This window comes from Etheostoma cragini, chromosome 23, assembly GCF_013103735.1.
Source record: "Etheostoma cragini isolate CJK2018 chromosome 23, CSU_Ecrag_1.0, whole genome shotgun sequence".
NCBI lineage: Eukaryota > Metazoa > Chordata > Actinopteri > Perciformes > Percidae > Etheostoma > Etheostoma cragini.
In genome coordinates this window covers 7,420,389-7,440,968 of record NC_048429.1, presented here as the reverse complement: position 1 = coordinate 7,440,968, position 20,580 = coordinate 7,420,389, and the positions used below count along the sequence as shown (strand labels likewise).

The following is a 20,580-nucleotide window of genomic DNA, read 5'->3' as shown; positions in this document are numbered from 1 at the left end:
AATCCAGCCAGCCATTGTCTTTTGATTGCCGACCTAACCGGCGCTGGGCTGTCCTGAAAGTCTCACTATAAATATACAGGATCTCAAGCCTACGAGGCCAAACAATGGCAGGTAGTTTCACCCACTAGGTGTTGTTGAAATGTAACCACTGTACACATCCCTGCTGTAAATGATTCCAAGGCATGGAATTGACCTGAAAAATAAGTCTCAAATATGTAGAACTATAAACCAGAACTACAATCTTAACTTTTAGTATGTGATGACATCTTTAGATCTTTTCTATTTATGCAATCATTCTGTTTCTGCTCTTTACACAGTAACCAAACAGTGCTTCACCAGTTCTGCTGCCCCGCCCCAGAGGCCCCTGAGGGGGAGACCTCTACTGCCTGTGTCCCCAGGTAAGACGACTGCATCCATGTAACATCTGCACAAATATACTGTATATATACAAATATATATTTATATATGTATATATGTGTACATATATGTATATATGTATATGTATATATATATATATATATATATATATATATATATATTTTAACTTATTTATTAACTTTGAATAATTTAATTTTTATGTTCTGTAAATTTGAATTGCAGCCACCTATCATGCATCCTGTTAATAGCGGTTGCAGCAGTAGCTACGTTAGGCAACACAACTACCCCAGCAGTGTTATCTAAGTTGAAGTGGTTATATTGCTTCAGGTTTCTTACTGGGACAATCTGAATTTCTTTCCCTGGAAAAACACAATGAGCCAATAAGGGATGATACTCTGTCGCATCAGCTTGGGTTTTGGGAAAAATATTACATTCAGTTTAGCAAGCAAAGCAGGGCCATCACACTGTTATCTGTTTATGTCAGATTGGCACATGACAGTGATCTGAGGTTGCCAGTTGGAAATGCAACTGTGTACATTTGCAGATGAATTCTGAAGTCTCTTTTATTTCAATTAAAGTCAACCAATTTAAACATTCTGATGTAAGTTTGATACGATAAGTTTTACCCACTATCCTGGGAAATATGAAAAAAAAACTAATAATTATCTGCTGTAAAACCTTTACCTTTGAATGAGATCTTTCTCATTTTTAATATTTTTTGTGTGGAATGGGCAGTCTGGAAAACATAGAATTAGATACATGAGTGCAAAAAGAAAAAATAAATCGCCTTTGGCCAGTTATTATCTCGCCCTTTTCAAGAAGAAGTTACAGCACATGATTTTATTTAACAAAGAGAAACAAAGAGTTTCACTGAAAATGATGATATTCACCTGGCATCAGTAGCAATTAAGCCATCCACTTGAAAAGGTTTTCTTTCTTTTGTTTTTGCGGACTGCTACTTTCACGGAATTATATTGCAAAACACGTATTGATTGGAAATCGGAGATCCCATGGTGCCGGACATAATAAGTGGCAGCAGGCTGCAGACCAACAAGCGCATACAAAATCACATTTTAAACACTTCAGAGAGCTGTGCTGTATTAAATCAGCCACATGGATAGATTGAAGGACGGAGGGATGTAGGAGGGAAAGGAGAGCAGTTAACTCTTATTATTGGCCTTGTTTGCCAATAGAGCAGCAAAAAAAGAAGCCATAATCAGATAAATTCTCAGACGTTGACTCAAAACCCAAGTCTCTTACAGTAGCTGTTGTCACAAGCGTCACTTTATCCCTCTATTGAACACATGAAATTCCATAGGCAGTGGTTAAAACTGAATGGGAGTGACTTCATAAAATAAAGGCCAGAGGAGAAATTTAAAAGACTAGAATCGATCGTGGTTCAGCATCTTGAACTTTGCTTGATAGAAGCCGTTTGGTGCAGTTGTGTTTTGTAATTGCTTTGTGCTTAGGGACCATTAGCTAAAGGTACAAACAAAGTGCACAACAGAAGGTCTTTGCCAACTCCCCTTCCAACTCCTCTAAACAACATCACCCTGCCAATATCTGAAGCAAACCACTTCAAAGCAGGACTCTCTGGGGCAGAGAAAGAAAGCAGCTTGTGGTTTTGTCTTTTTTTCCGTTTTGTTCTTGTTGCGTCTTATCTCTTCTTGAGAGGCGTGTTCTGTTCTTGATTTCTTCCGCATTGTTGTCAGTGATTTGTTGATCATTTTACTCACGTGGCATCACCACATCACATCAGAGCGACATGACATAGCACCCACACCTCATTGCATCCATCATCATTCATGTTCACTCATTTGGGCTTGTCTCTCCACTGTGGTCACGTTAAGTTTGAAAAAAGTCATGTATGAAAATTACCATGTAACAAAAGTGTAACTATGCAATGTAAAACTACCATAATGCATTGATTGCTTAGGGTCTTACCCATGCTGGAAACTGGTGAGCCTTCTTGTTGACACATGTAATGCATCTGTGTTCATGTGAAAAGAAATGTTTTTTATCATGTTGCATGCTTTGGCTTGGCAGTGATCAGAACATAGCTCCCTGTCTATCTGTATGTGTGTGTGTGTGTTTGTGTGTGTGTGTGTTGACGTACGTGTGTGCCAGTGTGTCACTACGATACACACAGATAATTGACATACTCCTGGAAAACACATAACACTGTGCGCACCCCAGATTAGCAGGAAAATCCATAATAATAGATTGGCCAAAATGTCGCTTAAACCTTCTGAATCCTAGTATTTTTTGCTGTTTTTTTTTTAGAATTCACATACATTATATGAATAGTGTATATGAATGGATAGGGAAAATGTCAGTGTTCCTGGAAGATAAATACCATCTTGACGGGACATTTTGAGCCTTAGTAAAGTAAATCAAAAACCATATGCTAACAATAATGGATTTTGTCATTCCTTTTCATTTGTCTTAATTCTATGTGGGGATTGATCATGCTCTAAATATCTCTACATTGTGGAACTGCAGTTTCCATAAAGCTTTTGAAAATGTAAATAGGAAGTACAATGTTGCCATGTTGCGCTGTGGCCTTCAACTTGTTTACATGTTTAAAAATTGCAGGGTTATTGGTAAGAAGTATGTCAAATTAGCTATTAGGTGTTCCTGTTTGCATTGCATCCATGGATGTACAGTAGAGGTGTTGATAATATTAATCGACCAGGCCATAACAATTTATTCTCTTTACAATTTATTGTAGGCCTAACAACATTTCTGTTTACATATTCTGTTATGTTTTGCACATTCATGAAATGCCATGTGCTAGGTGCTGTAGTTTTATTTATCCAATTTATTTAGTATTAGTACACCGCAGAATGTTTTGTTTTTGAAGCTTGAAAAGCTATGAATTAAATATCCTAAATGGCTTTAATAACAAAACGTAATTGACGCACTGTGATGCATCAAGATATCGAATTGAATTGCTGACATGATAATCGTAATGGAATCAAATCAGGAGATCAGTGAAGATTCCCACATCTAATGTACAGACAACTTTCACTGAATTACTTTGATAATGAAGAAAACTTAAGAATGTAATTATTCTTAGCCAAGTTCCGGAGTTATAAGTTCTGGAGTCTTTATGTTTTTATTTTTACAATGGACATCAGAGATAATGATATCCTTAGAAAGTGTATGTTACACTGAATCTAACAATGAATGGATTGTGTGTGTGTGTTATAACTCTGTTATATCTCCAAGAAGATGGTTTGCTCTTTTTGAAGCTAACTTCTGCAATCATGCGCAAATTACTAAAACCCTGCAAAAATCTAACAAAGCAAAAAATTAAAACAATAGGAAGTGAAATACGCTGTCTTGTGTGATTGAGGGGATCCAATCGCCATCAACACCTTCACCATCAACAGGGCCTGATTAAAAAGGACAACTCATTGCCTCTTTGTGCACTGTCTCCACTTCAGGATGTAATGAAACCTTATTTCACACTCTGAAGCTGACAGACAAAGGTCAACCATTGATATTTTATTTGCACCGCTCTTTCTACTGAGAGTAATTCAAGCCTCTGAGTCAGAGGGGTCAGCTCAGAAAAGGGCACCAGCATGAGCTTCGACAAGAACTCGTTGTACTAATTTGAAGCCATACTTTCTCTTGGTTTAGATCTGTCTGCACCTAGGGAGCTTTATCCGATCGGTTAGGGAGCAGGAAACAAGCAGGTAATAACACGGTATGTGTGGGAGCATTTAAATGAGAAAGTAGGAAGTTGTGAACTGAATTGAGAATTTAATGAGGTCACATATAATGAGGACCCTACGGAGGTTGGAAACTCACCCTGACAGCCTGGTCACTCTTGCTAGGCTTTAAGGAGGCATCAGAGGGTTTGGGGACTGTAGGAGATTTGTATTCAGGGTCACCAAGTCAGATCTATAACCACTCATGAAATAGGCTGATTGTGCAGGATGGCCACAGCCTTTCAATTAGCAGTACGAACCATCTTCTGCTGCAGTGTGCTAAAATTACACACCGGAGTTTAGTTGTTACTTTTACAGTTCCATAGGTGACCTGAGGTTTAACTTTTTGCTTAACAGCAAAACCGAGAACAGCTGTAGTTGACACACAGGGTCCCAGAAAACTAATACATGGAAGGGAAGCGTTATGATTATAGTCTAGCTGGGAGAATGGCAACGCAAAACTATAAATGATGATAATTTGAGTATTTACATCTATCAGATTCTCATACAAATGTTGATTCACACACACTTACTGTATTTATTGACTGCCAGAATTTCCCAAACTGTGGACACTAGGACAGGGAAAACACAGGCAAAAAATAGTATTTGCTTTCTCTTGATAACCTTTCCGATACACACATTTATGTTCAGAGTTTGATGCCACTGAATGAGGTTGACTGAAGTGTTTGGGATTACATCCAAAGTGTTACAGCCATAGACCGGTCTATGGTTACAGCAAAGCTGTTGCTCATGAACTTCCACTTTAGAAAGATAGCTTGTTTTATGTAAATGGTGATAACTGCAGTGTTGTTCTATCAAAAAAAGAGATGTGTGCTGTATGTGTAAACCATAGACGGTATAAACAATGGACAAAGCTTCCAGGAAAGTGACCCTACTTCTTTCTTGATTTATAAACTCATTAAACATTTTCATAATGAGTTAATTGTCTCGATCGCTGGTTTCAAGTCTTCTTCAATCCATCATAATGCCTATTTAAATTGTGGTCACATCTATCTTGAAATAGACAACAAAGCAGGGGATGCTTTAGGGGCGTGGCTACACCCTGACCTGTCAATCATGGTAGAGGCTTGGCAATGCCTATCCATGGCACTGTGTGCATTTAAATAGCCATTAACTTGTTTTTATGTGTTGTCCTGGGTTTTCACATCATCAAAGTTAATTCCAACATTTCGCTTGCCGAAAAATGTAGTCTTCAGTGTTCTGCCACCCAAGCTAGCTTGCTATCGCTAGCGTTAGTTGCTAATTTAAGGGTAAGTTTGCTAATTGTCTGTGAAATGGAGGTACATTCAGATACATAGTACCAGGACCCGGAATTCAGCATTTACCCAGAGATAAATTTCCACTGGATGACTCGCTTCAGAATGGTTGAACATCTTTGGCGTTTTAAAGCACCGTTGCAACCATAAACAACACTGGTTTTCCAACTCCACCCTTTTGTAAAAATATTGTCACGTCAGGTTTGAAAAATAAAGATGGTGGCTGCCAAATTGTCAAACATCAGGCTTCATAACGCCAGTCCACAAAAGCAGTAGGTTATTTTTAGTCTTTACTGTAAACACGTTTGAACACTGTGAGGCAGAGCTTCTCCCAGAAGATCAGTTAGAGTGCAGCTGCATTCTCAGCTATCTTGTCCAGTTAAGTAGCCAATAAATCGTTGGCTAGGGTTGGTTAGAAGTGCCACTTAAAATGTACAAGGTCCCTTGTACTATATCTGGCTCTGATAAAACACAATGCAGCAGAAATGTCCCAGACAAAGGGCACATTACTGCCATACAGACTGAATAGACTTTATAGTGATAATATTAGTGATGCTGCTAACTGTTGAAGTGGAGCAATTATTCTGGAAATGCAGGTAAAGGCAAATCAGTATCAGACCCACTGCTATATAAATAGTAAACATAAACAGTTATTTATCACTCTATATGTCCAAAAAAATAGATACAAATATAACCCAAGAGCAGAATTGAAGCCCAGCTGGTTGCGAACAGGGCTGACCTTTGAGAGGATCAAAAATCAGATTGTCCAAATGGAGGAAGCCATCACAACCTATTAGCTGTGTTGCACCATTCACTTTCACTCTTTAATACAATTTAAATACCTAAATGTTAGCAAGCGTGTTAGATTGGACAGCATTATTATCACTCTTCAGCCATTTTTTAAATGAACAAAAGGATGTAAAGGCCAAACTAAATGCAGAGGGTGTAATGGCTCCTGAACACAACAAGCTTAAATTCGAAAGCATGTCACAAAGGCAGTTAGTAAGAAGAAAGACAGGAATAAGATAAAAGTTTGTGTTTACTAAGGTCAAAAAGCATGCGAGGATCAAAACCAGTTAATCAGTCAACACAGGCAAACCTATACAGGTGGGGGTAAGGCAGGGCAGGCAGAAACTAAATGTGGAACGCTAGGACGGACGCAAACTAGACAATCTGGCAAGGAGTGAGTGGAATAACTAGACATATATTCTGCAGGACTAATGGGGGAAATGGTAACCAGGATGTGAGGTGATGGAAACGACGGGAAAGGGGTCAATGCAGGGGAGGAGGATCTGCAATGATATGAGAGTTAGTGGCAGGCAGGGAAAACACAGAGCAGACAACAGCATGAGTACTATGAAAGTTGTGATGGGGGTGAGTGAACACAACTAGCCCTGTCAGTATAGTGCCTCAGTCACAAAGGAACAACCAATTTGCAAAGGAGTGCAGAGTCATTACCAATGACATTTACAGGTCTAAACTGCTGCTGTTGCAATCATTACTTCATTTACTATTTTAATTTCCTGCAAGTTAAACAATAACTGGACAGCTGTTCTTATAGATAATCTGCGTCCTGCTGAGTTTAAATGAATTGGTAAATGAGTGTTTGAGTCTGTTATCATATCATCATATATTCAGCTATAGTGTTCTACAAGTAGAAACAAATAAACAAAGTCAAAAAAATGTGAAACAAAAGGATGTCATGCGGTACAATGTCTTTAATCTGAACATGCTTTCACGGTACTTCACAAAATGAATTGAAGTAAATTGTTCAAGTAAGCAACACATCCCTTGATAGCTGAGTCATCCACATAATGACAGAGCTGATAGGATAGTAACACGCTTTGGTCATTGAGTTTAAAATGAACTGACCAGTTAGCCTTGGGCAGGTGACATCATATTTTTTGCATGATCCTTGAGTCTGTCAACGAATAAGCTGCCAAACGGACCACTTTCCCCCCAACCGTTTGCACAGAAAGACTGACATCTTGCTCACCACCCGAAACCCCTTTAAAATCAGTCCTCCCGCTGTGATCCTGACAAATGACCCCACACACCAGCAAATGGCTCACACAATCTGCCATAATGATTTAACTTGTCAGAGAGGAAAAAATCGTTATCAAGTTCATGAGCTTCTTCTACTTTAAATTTTTTTTTTATCATTAGTTTTGGAGTAATGGATTGTAAAACCAATGTTAAAAGTAGGATGTGCAGGTTGATTTGGATATGTCTGATCAAAATAAATTAGTGGTGATCTGAACTTTTTAACCCTGAGTATAATTCAAATTTACGACCTTATCTTTTATGATGGCTATAAAGAATACTAAATTAGAGGAAAGGCAATTTTTGCACACTGCACCTGGTAAAGCATATGACTTTATAGAAGTATATATATGCTTATATCTATATACTCTAGGGCAACAGACATTGGGTCATTGCCAGATTTGATTTAGGAGGCTTGTTTCCTAATTTTTATCTGTACTTCAAAAACGTCCTTGGTCATAATATACATGAATAAAAAGTTGATGACATGAGTGTTTAAGATGAAGCTGACACCTTGAGAGATCACAGTGGGGAGAATGACAGTGTTTCTGCAGGAAATTAATTCACCTCTGAGAGAGAGAGAGTGTACAGCTGTGTTGTCTCGCCAAGACACCTTTTTCCTCTAATTAATCACTGGAATTAATAATAAAAATCTGCACTAATTAGTGAAATCATACTGTGTGCCAAATGGGAAGGTGACGTGGGATGAATAAGGACACAGCTGGAAAGGCCTTGTCACTTTGGGTAGCAGCAAAGGAGACAAACAGAGGTTCTGTCTCTGTTGGGGAGAACTACATGAACCATGATGCATTGAGACGGATAGAGGAACTGCTATATAATGATTGATCCGTTCTGTTGGAGGACGTTCAGGGGCATGACCGGAAAGTGTGCCTGAAGCTATTTTTAGTCATTCAGGGGGAGTTGCCTTTGATGAAATGTGCTGCGACCACACACACACACCCACACACACCCACACACACACACACCCATACACACACAGCTGAACTTAAAGTGCAAGATCATGTCCGCTTTTTTCCCCACGCCAGCGGACACCCAGCATTAGTCTAACCTGTGCATCCGCAAATTAAATTGCGTGGTATTCTAAATCACAGTTCACCAAATTTCTCTCACCTCTTAACCACCCCATAATTTAATATCTGTCCTCATCTCTCTCTGCCTGTGTCTCTCTCGGTTGCATGCTATCATGCTGTCTCAGCTGGAGAAAGTGACCTTGTCGGCTTGCTGTTCTGTTGTCATGGGAACAGTGGACACAGCGGGAAGATACGGCATTACATCCGGAGACTTTTTGTTAGGAGTTAGGCGTATCTGAGTGTATGTGCACATCTGTGAATTTGTTTTTGTCCTCCGTTGTTGTGAAAATTGCGTTCTCCATCACTAATCCTTGTGTTTTTTCCCCCTGGTTTTCTGTTGTCATCCTCCTATTGGCTCAAGGGTTTTTTCTCTTAGCCAATCAGAGGAGCACTCATGTGTCATTCTCCTCAGGGGTCAGTCCATTCATCTGTTGGTTTTTGTCGTAGCTTATTCCTCTTTAAACACATCCTCTGGGTTTTGGATAGCCTAAATTCACCCGAAAATTAAAATTCGCACTCAGTGGCATTGTGGATGAATGAAAGGAGCTTTAAAGACTGCTATTGCTTGGAGTCATTTCTAATTAAAGTGATGCTCTGACTAATTTATTTTCCCCTTAAGGCGTGCTTTATGCAAGACACTAACCACAGTGATACCAAATTTGCTCATGCTCAGTTGCATGATCATAGACACAATTCACCGCTTTTGATGCATTGAGACCTTGATTAGGCGGACATAAAGAACACCACCTTCTTTATACGCTGCTCTGCCGCATTCCTGCACAGTGTCACGTCAGCCCTCTCTCCAGCAGAACAGCGGTGAGCGTCAAATGTTCAGATCTGAGAGCTTCTCCTCTTTCCGTTCTGCAGCTTATCTCAGCATTGGGAAGCAAACGGAGGGTTTTATTGAAGAGGAGATTGAATAAAGCACAACATTTTGATGACTTTGCTGCAGCATCTTAGTGTGTCTCAGAATCAGCAGTCTTTTAAGTTTCAGCCTCAGTATAAATGTCAGGGCCTGGTACTTAGATCTTCTTTGACACAGACAAACTGCAAGCTGATTACAGTAACATAATATATTACAATATTTAAAGGGGCACACCACCGATTTTACGTGCTCTGATGATGTCATTAGCATCAGGGTTATCTCGGCCACAAAGTTACAACTGAAACAAACTGAAGTTTGGTTGAATTTTAAAGATTTGGGTTCTTCCCAAGCAGGGAAGGTGTAATGAAAAATAATTGCTTAAGAGTTGTATCACTGGAAATGTAAGTGTTTTTGAAGCTTAAACCATATTAGATGCTAAAGTCAGAATATCTCGACATCCGTTGTTTAAAAATAAATCTGTCACTTCTGAGTTTTTATGAAAGGGTTAGTTGCTGGTGTACCACAAATATGTTTCACACTAGTTGTAATTCTTATGGTGCAAGTTGGTAGTATTGCTACTATTATTAATAGTAATATGAATACTATATTTTAAGTATAAGCACAATGATTTACATTTTCTAATGCATGCGGTTTTGGTCATTTACCTGACTCACTTGTCTCTGGAGGCACTGGCACTGAAATGTGCTGCTGGAAGTAATGACAAAACCCTAAGGACTTTGGATTTTCTGCAGAGGCAGGCAGAGAAAAGAACATAAAACTCTTTTTGGTGGTTTCTGATCATTTTTTATCCCTTAGTGCACAATGTTAAACAATGGTTTTGGTCACCGACTCACTTGTCCCTGGAGGCAAAGCTACTCCCATAATATCTATTGAAATGTGTTGCGGGAAGGCTTGCTATGCAGTAATAGCCATTCTGAGATAGCGGAGTCACTGCAAGAAATAAAGGAATAAATGCACATTTCCCCGTAATGGTATTCATTTTTCAGAGAAAAAATAGATCATCATTACGAGCTCAATTCAGATTAGGGGCCATAATCTAAATTGAACTTGTTATGGCTCACCTTGTTCTCAGCCTGAATACATATCTTTGATCTTTTGAAACGTCTCAGATAAATGTCCTGGCTACAACCGGCGCCTGTAATTTCAGATAATAAAGATTTTGTGCACAGTGTATAATATATAGGCATTGACCTACAATAAGCATCCCTCTTTTTCTTGCCATTTCACCTATTCCCTCTCTCTCTCTCTCTCTCTCTCTCTCTCTCACACACACACACACACACACACACACACACACACACACAATGTGCCAAGCTAGTATTAATCGTCTCCTTTTCCCCTCCATTGTCCCTTTCTCCTGCTGTTTTTAATGGTCTGCTATCTTATTAGTCTCCATCATCTCATGGGTCCCAGAACACCATAGTCCCGCTCTGCAGGCCAGTCAATAGCTCAACTCCGTCCTGACCGTGCTGCAATAGCATTTCCCCTTTGTGTGTGTTGGTGAGTGTTTGTGTGTGCAAGAGAGAGTGTGAGTCAAGAAAAAAAGAGCGTAATGTCCTGGGTGTGTATGTGTGTGAGTTCTTTGTGTGTAGCTGTCCCACTGTCTAAATTGCCTGCAGCTCCACAAATGGACAAAATAACTCCCCCTCTGGACAGCAGGGGGTGCTAATGAAAAACAGAAGCCTTGCCAGTCAGAGCCATCTGTCTGTCCACATGCTTGCTGCACATTTTGTCCTGACCTTTATGCTTTTGGCCGTCAGCCCACATTTTCATCCTCTGTCCTTCCACCTAGTCACAGTAAAATTTGAGCCCAATGAGCATCCCTTTCACCCTCATCATGTCAGCCAGTGTTAATGTGTTACGGCACGCCTTGTTGTGGAGAGAAAACCAGAGCCAAATGGCCCAAAATCAGGCATCTGGTGCCCTCAGCTGCCCTACCCATCCGCAGCAGAGGTAGTAAAGAGGGCATAGTATGAGCTGTAAATCTCATGTGGGTTCAAATGGAGGGTAGAATTAACAATCTGCTTCATTTTGCAATGCACAGCAGCAGTTAATAGAAGAGGTACTAAGAGCTTAGAAAATCTGAGGCTCTGGCTGACCTTTTAAATACAAATTATGCACAACTTATTAATGTATGAATCATTTTTTGCAGGAGTGTTTGTTTTTGTGACATCCTTCTGAAAAAGAACCTGTGATTCATGCCACTGTAAAAAAACAGCACATGGCTTCATTAAATATGAGCAGTAGCTCAATTGGAAGTAGCATTAACTGCTTATGCTAATTTTACATGCCGCTGTGTTGACCGCTACTCTTTTTAACTTTACTTTTTACATGAATTTGAGTTGATTCTGTGGTTGTGTTATGACTATAACAGCCAAATATCTGGCTCTCTGGTTTATAGCCTATGTTTTTTTTTTTTTCCACAAACCTAATTTACCCCTGACATTTGCTACTCTAATTAATTACTGCAAAGGAAAAGTAAAATGTGATTGATGAATTATCAATCAGAGCGTTAATTCTGTGAGCATGTTGTCTGGTTTACGTGCTCTCTGCGAGTCGATAGTCTGCACTCAGCCAAAGATTGTTGCCTCACCTCCAAGTCACGCACACACTGAACCAAGTAGCGACCCAAAGGGTACAGGTTGTTCCCTGCTGTTCCCTGTTAAGGGACATTAGGTGTCCCCGGCGTGGGTGACACTGTCAGGTTCAGCGTACATCACCGGTTAGAGTCCTTGTCCTGACAGCTCGCCGACAGCCTCACGACAGTAGATCAACAAAGAAATGAGTGGAGAGGAGGAGGTGGAGGAGGATACGAAAAACTGCTGACAAGGCGACCTGAAGCTGCAGTCGCCTCGCTCACTTTAATGAGAGACGGGGACTGAAGAGGAGGCGAGTGAGGGGGCTTGAAGGGAGAAAAGTTGAGGTTTAGATTGGAGAGGGAGATTTAATGATGAAGATACTTCCATCCGGTAAAAAGACACACTAACTTCCTTATGTACGGTATATTTTTCTGTTTTAATCATGTGTGGTCAGTAATAAAAATGAGGAGTTATGTATTCATTAAAAGGAAGACAAATCTACTAAAACCTTAGCTTTTTGTGTGTCCACATTTCACTAAAAGGAACTAGCCACTTTCAGACAACTATAAAAAGAAATGTTTCATGGAGCATTCCTTTTTACTTTGTCATGCTTTAGTGCACAGTGTGCAGCCGTTACCATGACTTCAACTGTGTGTGTGAGTCATCTTTGCAGTTTGTATGTCAAGCTGTGTCATTCCCTGTCAGTTCAAGCATTGTTTTGAAGAGGCGATGGGCGGTCAAAACGAGTTACTTGTTTAAAGACACCCAGCGGTTCCAGTCCGGAAAAAACAAAATAACTTTTTCCACTTTTATGTGGAGCAGAACAATGCCGAAACCTTCAAGATAAGTCTTTAAGAGACCTTGAACAAAAACAAAGAAAAATGAGCTTAAAACAGTGCCTCGGTCTCAGTGACTCATTATTATTTAAAGTCAATGTAGCTTCTCGTAGAACTTAGTTTTGACCCTATAGTGGTAAGGGCATTGTTGGTGAAGTCAGACATATTATTGAAGACCAGTTGACCTTCTCTTTTTGATTCCACTCTTTCACCCCATTTGGTGAGCATAAAACGCACCATTAGATTGCTTCTACAGTAGCCCACTAAGCCCATTTTGAGATAGACCTGCTTTGACAGTGCCAACCAGACTGGTCGCGGCCCACATCACCTCCAAAGAGGACCAATGTCAGACAAATGATTAAACGTGAAGGGCGTGGACGGACTCTCACGCTAGAAGAAAAACCTTTCACATTTCACTGAGATGTAATTGAATTTACTCCCACTCTTATCGGCTGGGTGATGGGATAGGCATCTCACCATTTTCTAGTAAAGAGTCAGTGGAAACACAACGCTGCCCACCTCCTGGCTTAACTGTATTTCTTTTGCCGTAGAATGAACACAGTGAAACATTATTTTTTACCCTTCCCTTGAAAGCAATTTCACCGATGAGGGGAGACTGATTTGGGGAATATGAGTGTGCGCATGTGTTTGTTTGTGTGTGTGTGTGTGTGTGTGTGTGTGTGCCTGTGAGCGAGAATACTGACAGATACTGGAGAACGTGCCAATGGGTGAATAGTGAGCACGATGCCAGACCATGCCTCTTCTGCCTCGGCTCCGTCGTCACAATAAACAACCATATTCTCATGATTTTTTCTGTTGCAGCGCTGAGAGCTGGTGACATATAAACCTGTATGAAGGGAAATGAATTGCTTCACACTGTAAGTCTGTGCACATCATTTGGAGACTGTCTCCTCCAGAAAAATTTAACAGCATCAGTCGTTTGTTGTTTAAATGTCCTGTGTGCTGAAGCAGGAAGTAGTGTAGTGTTATAGCACAATAAAGTAAAAGGGTTAGTGAGCATAATGACATTTAAGACCAGGGTTTGTAAACCTGTCTTTTATTAGTATATTTGCATTTACATGGTCCTCAGATGGTCCCATTTCGCAAGTTGGGAAGTCATTCTTCTGACTTTGGTATGTTCATGAGCATTAAGTCTTAGATAAAGTATTTTTGACAACTTATGGTCTAGATGCTTTTGCTTTAATGACATTCATTTATGCAAATACACAAATAGTGATGGCATATTAATTGATATCACACACACAGCAATGCTAAAGCAGCATTTTTGCCTGTTTTGGGAGTCGTCATTACAATGAACATACAGTGATAAAACTATTTCCATGTCTTCAAAAAAGGCCCCGACTTATGCCAAAACTCAACACAGTAATGCCATGTTTCTCTTTGGAAATGTTTTAGAACGGTTATGTAGGTGATTGCTCTTCGCTTTGGATTTCGTTGACAAGACGTAAGCAAGCTTTTGATTGGTCAGAACGATTTGCCAGAGCATCATGGGAACAGCTAGAAACTGTTAAACACATTCTATTTCATTGCAAGGAATACGATACCCAGAGAGAGCACCTTTTCAGACACTTTGTAAGGCAGACTGCCACACTGTTTCATTCAGCAGGCAAGGTATATCAGAATATCATTAAGTCTCTAAAAGAAATTGATTTAGTAAAGAGAATTTTGTTTATTTTTCTGCATTAATCCCTCATTCACACCCCAGTCCAATTGGTGGCGGTAATGCATCTTTAAGTTGGGTTTGCCAATAAACCATACAGAAGAAGAAGAAGAAGAAGAAGAAGAAGAAGAAGCATGGGGAAGTCAAAATGATGTTAGCATAAAAACGAGCAGCGATAAAAGGTCTAAAATTCATAAATTATGGATATAAAGTTTATCAAACTTGGATGTAAGAGCTTGGATCAATTGCATAAAGAAGACCCTGAAAAGCTCTGGATTCCCAGGCTGGATTAAACAACCTTCTGTAAGAGCTATAAACACACCAAAGACATCACCGGGACAACGGGAGTGTTATCTTGTAGTCACAGAAAATGAAATGTTTCTACTCATTATGGTTACATAATTATAATGTCATGAATCAGAAGTATCTTTTCTTGTCGTGTACGACAAGCTCGGTTTAGTTAATGTGGAAAAAACATGGCTGCACATACAGTAGGCTAGATGGGTTGTGTTGGCCTGTTCACTGTATTGATTTCCATTTTGAAGCTTAAGGCTATATTAGTGATTTTGTCCCTGACACCAGTACATCCCTTAAACACTACAATATTGCTTTCCCTGAGTTGTTGTGTTGCTTTTATAACCAATCTAGCATTCTCTACGTGGACAGCAGGTTACAGCCTGTTGCCCTATTAAAAGTTACATGTGAGGAAAAAATTGGTATGCAATACGTGAGTTAATTAAAGTTACATTTACTTTTGAACTATGTTTCTGCGTAATATCACAGCTGCACTTTCAACTCATTGTTTTGGTTTTCTTAGCAGCTGCAAATTAGTCAATCAATCCAGCATTTCAGGAAAACATTGCATCCCCATTAGTTTAGTCGGGACCTTAGCTTTAAGACAGATTGTACGTTTATTCCTTGCTTGTGTCTACATTTGCAGCATTTCTAACTGGTTGTCTTCAAAAGTGCTAGAATCTAGGCTACAGTTAATCGTCGGTTGTACATTCGTAATCTCTATCGTCTACATAACTGCACAGAACACTGTCCTCAACCTGCACTTTGGAATTTAATGCTGCTTTTGCACTTCTGGTTGGATGTAAACTGCATTTTACTGGCTCTGTACCTGTAGTCTGTAATACAATACAATCGCATCTTAATCTTAATTTCCATATTTTATCCTGCCTTCTATCATTTCTATTTAAATCAATCTGGAGGTATGGCCTATTTCCATTCCCTCCACTTGTTTATTTTGGAAATAATCTCATAGACAATCAGTTTTAATACTGTATCGATAATCCCCTCAGATCCCTCTTCCTCTCTCTCTCTCTCTTAACAAATTTGGGATGTCTTTTGTATGTTTTTGATGCAATGAAGTTGCGGGAGACTGTTGCAAAAAAGATGTATAGTTTTTGCATGTATTGTTCTTCCAAAAATAAAAAGTAAACTTGTTTTGAGGAGAATAGTAACCTTACCAAAAAGAACCAGGATGCTGCAAATTTTGGTATAAAATGAAAATGGCTGGTGGATTTAAGAGAAAAAATAATAATTTATTGAATAAATCAAATTTGAACTTGTCTGTCAGTATAGCTTGTTGATATTTACATCGTTAGGTAATTTCCTATTCTGGCCTGCATGGGAGATTCATTCATACGGTTTGATAAAGTACTTATTGTACTTAAACTTATCATTGCACTTTCAATAACAGAGAGTAGCTGTCCTTAATTTCGTGTTGTGCCGGTTTTCCTGCATCCACCGTGTGTCATTGTGTGTGTGCGCGCGCGTCAGTCGCAGGGGGAACGGAGCAGCCCCGACAGGATGGAAACAGCCGCTGTTTAGCGACTTTATAGTGAAAAAACGTTAGCGGGACGGTCTGAAATGTCTTGCACGGTCTTTCGCTGTACGTTTTGTTGGTAATTGTGAGATGTTTGAGTCACACACATAGACAGTTAAAGAAATGCACCAACAGATCCCGTTGCTCTGGAAGGAGACCAGTGACGGAAATTCGAAGCACTTTTCCGGTGATAGCTGAGTTACTGCGCAGCCTCCAATGAGCTTGACGACCTAGATGTGACGTGAGGCAACCTGTCTGAAAGTCTTCTGGTAGCTGTATCAAGAGAAATCTCAATCATTCCCAATCAGCAGAGACGGAGAGCGTAAGTATATTTTAGGAGATAACATAGGCACAGGCTAATTATTGCTAACTAAAATCCTAGTTAACATTAGTAATTAAACCTAAACAGCTAATGTAAGTCGAAACGGTCTGCGTGCTTCTCCTGACAATATGGTGATTTCTAGACTATGCGACAGCAAGTCGCGTGGTTGTGACACAATTGGTAGCCTATTTTTACAAAAACGATGGACAACCTAAGTTATTAAACGCTAAGTTTGTAAAGTTTTTTGGTTTCAAAATGGCGCCAAAATGAATGGCAGTCAATGGAATGCTAACGGCGGGTGAGTGCTTTAAAACTGCGTCATAGGAGCTACGCTTCGTGGACGCCCGTTGGTCATACACGTCTCGCCTCGTTTTTTTGTTTTTGTTTTTTTTTTACTTCAAATTTTATTGAAGAATATGGACATACAGTAGAAAAGAACATCTTCTGTACATCTTAAAAGTCTATGTTCTAAAAGAGCCAGAGGGTTACTATAGAAGTAGAAAAACTAAATAAGCAAAACACTTCATACAAATATTTTGTAAAGCTTGCAGAGGTCATATGATCTAACAGCTTTTTTGTTTGTACAGGTAGAAATGGAAGCAATGTATTGTTTACTCTTAGCAGCCAGCTCAAAAAAGATTGGCTTCTTTTTCAAAAACTTCGATTTATGTCAATAAAATTTGGTTAAATTAATAATGAGATTTATCGTGTAATACTCAGAATAAAGCTTTCTCTTAAGTTGAGTGAATCCAAACAATACATTTTCCCAATGTAATGTAAATTGAGGGTAAATATGAACAGCAAGAAAATGTGATAATCTGCTCCATAGTTTCTTGGTATACTCACGTCTCGTCTTCATATCAGAAGTGAAATGAATTCGGCGACGTAACTGTGACGTCAACTTGTTCTCACTCCCCCTTGGTCAGTGGCTCTCAGAGTCACATACTGATGCAAAGTCTGGCACGTGGGACTGCTAGGATTGGTTGAAGTCGCGGTACACTCAGGTTATTGGCCAAATTTGCGGAATAGTTGCGGTGATTGGTTGAATTGGGAACAACTCAAATTTCCGGAGGGACTGTTCTTTATCCTGCATACAGCAAATTCATTCCTCAACACCTGGGGAATTTTTCACTCGTAGCATCTTGTTCAGTGTTAATATCACAGCTGTCGCTTCCGCCACGCTGAGCGGTTTCACTTTCATTTTCCATGACATGTCTGTGAGCCTCGCTGTTCCATTTGTGAATCTATCTTTTCTGCTTTAGAGAAGGCCTTATCCGCTCATCGTCCCATTCTGGAATATCACAGTATGTCCATGGATATTCTCAAGCAACTTCCAGCTCCCAACGTATTTAACCACTCTATTAAAGTCACACACCTCCCTCTGCCATTTTGTAGAATTGTAGAATCAATCCTATTTTCCCCTTTAAGCCCCATGCACACCATCTCATGTGCACCATCTTATGAGGTCTTTTGTTTCACATTAAACCATCATATAGCATTTTCAGGATCGATTTAGCATTTTGTGTTGGTACTATAACATGTTAACATTCTTTAATGTTAAAAAACAACTTTATTTTTCCCATGGCTGCGGCACCTGTATGCACTTTCTGAATGGGACACTATGCAGCAGTGCCTGTCTCTTTAATCCCTCTTCCTGGAAAAAGCCCAGTCTGCTCTGATTGGTCAGCATGTTTCCCTGGAATCTCCGGTGAGCTCCAGTTTTGTTTCACTAGCTAGTTGTAGCTGAAGCTACTGCACAGGAGTTTATAGCAGGACTTTGTGCCATAAAAATTACAAAAAAGGTACACAACCCGACATGTACCAGCAGTAAAGTGACTGGAATTTGGGGAGAAATTGCCAGCATTGGCTGCCATAATTACAGCTATCGCGCGTTAGCATGCAGCTACTTAACAGTTAGCACTACGTTAGCTACGTTAGCTATATAGTTACTATAGTTAGCGGGGCGCACTAATAAAATATAGCAGCACTTCTACAGTCAAACATTTTAGATAAAGGCTTTTAAACCAAGTACTAAATTACAGAACATGTTTCAGGAGTAATGTGACTCGAGGGTAAATTGGGGAGAATTTACCAACATTGGCAGCCAAAATGTCCTATTTTACTGCCTTTAGTGTGTAGTTACGCGCAAAAATGTTAACACCGCAGTGGCTTTAAAAAAAACTCTGGTCCAGGCTACTTGGAGCAGATAACCAATTATAGAAAGCCGACATAGAGTTGCGTAATACTTAGCTGAGAGCTGAAAAAACAGTTGGAACCGGAGGATATATTCAGATACAAAAAAGAAAGTAAGACAAATAAGGGGAAAAAAACTGTTATTTCCCCCTGACAGACCACATAATAGGCAATTAGCTAGTGAAATCATCAGGGTAGCGGGACGGCGCAATTGTTTGTTCCTCTTACAACGAGGCGAAGCAGCAGCCAAATCCTTTCTCCAGGCATTGTTGTTCCTGAACACATCTTTTTATTTTTGCCTCTCTGTTGGGCACCCATAAAAAGCTGCTTTTGCCAGGAAGTATAGAAATAGCATTGGGACTCTTATGTGTAACAAGATGTGAATAAGAAAAAAAAGAAGGAAGCGTCAGAAAAGACAATGACAAATGGACACACTGCGCATTACGTTGTGAGGTCATCCTGAGCAGACAGTGCTCAAGCAATGAATAATGTCATTCAAACAATTACTATTAAATGTGCTTTCCAAATCTTCAATTTTATTGAATATATAAGAAAACTGCTTCCCTGTGGGGTGGCTTAAAATGAAGCTGTTCTAGTTAGCACTCCCTCTAAAGGTCTGGAGAACTTCCGTTGTGCAATCTGGAAGCAGCGTTCTTTTATCTGCTTGATTTAAAAAAATAAAAAAAACAATTTTTTCAGGGTTTTGTGTGCTTTTCTTTTTGCAGCGTTTCTGCATTTGCAGCGCATTTATGTATATGGTTGTGTTGTGTGTATTTGCAGCGCATTTATGTATATGGTTGTGTTGTGTGTATTTGCAGCGCGTTTATGTATATGGTTGTGTTGTGTGTATTTGCAGCGCGTTTATGCATATGGTTGTGTTGTGTGTATTTGCAGCGCCTTTATATATATGGTTGTGTTGTTTATTTGCAGTGCTTTTGCTAAATGCTGCGCAAATTAAGGAAGTTGTTCTCCTAATTTGCTAGTGTTTTATCTATTTGCATGTGTTTTCTTAAGTTGCAGGGTGTATTTCCCTGTTACCCACCCTAGGGATGTCAGCCCCTTTCCCCTCCCCATTCCCTAGTTGCAGAGGGGTTGTTTAGGTCTGCCTGACTCAGTGTTCCTTTTTCTGGTTTGTGCTAGTTAGAATCAATGGTCCTAACTAACTGTGCTGTGCAGTAATAAATCAGTGGCGATGCTTGTGGTGCTAAAGTAGCAGAATATGTTATTGTGATGTGTGGGGTGATGTTAAAAAATACATAGTTATCAAATGATTTGATAATGGGGCGGTTTGTTAGTCGCAGGTGAACAAAACTCAACAGAATGCAAAACTACCGGGGTCACATACACCTAGACTCAAGTCAGTCTTGATCCATGTATGTGAAAGCTCCATCACTTTGGCCCACACTGAAGTATATGAGACACCTTTTGGATGGAGTAAGATTACATTCGTGATTCCCAGACGATGAATGGTCTGACTTTGGTGTATCCCTTTTCCTCTAGTGCCACAATGAAGTTCACATTTTTGTACATGTGAGTAAAAACAACAACTATTGAATTGTAACACCTGTGATACTCCCCTGACTTTTCACTTAGTGCCATCGCGGTTGAAATTTAGTTTTTTGTCTAGAACTTTGGTTTATGATCAAATACCTGCAAAACTATTCCCATCCTCTTTTTGTTTTTTTACAATTTGAGAGTAACAATTATATATTAATACACTATTACTACTGTATACGTTTTTTGTCGG

At 39.6% G+C, this 20,580-nt stretch overlaps 1 protein-coding gene across 4 annotated transcripts in view; it reads left to right on the top strand.

Moving 5' to 3' along the window:
* Positions 1–20,580, top strand: part of iqsec3a (IQ motif and Sec7 domain ArfGEF 3a) — a 96,735-nt gene that overhangs the window by 17,098 nt on the left and 59,057 nt on the right. For all 4 annotated transcript variants that reach the window (XM_034862978.1, XM_034862981.1, XM_034862979.1 and 1 more), the window contains exon 2: positions 318–398. In XM_034862978.1, the coding sequence (XP_034718869.1) occupies positions 318–398 (81 nt within the window). The remainder of the gene's footprint in view (positions 1–317; positions 399–20,580) is intronic.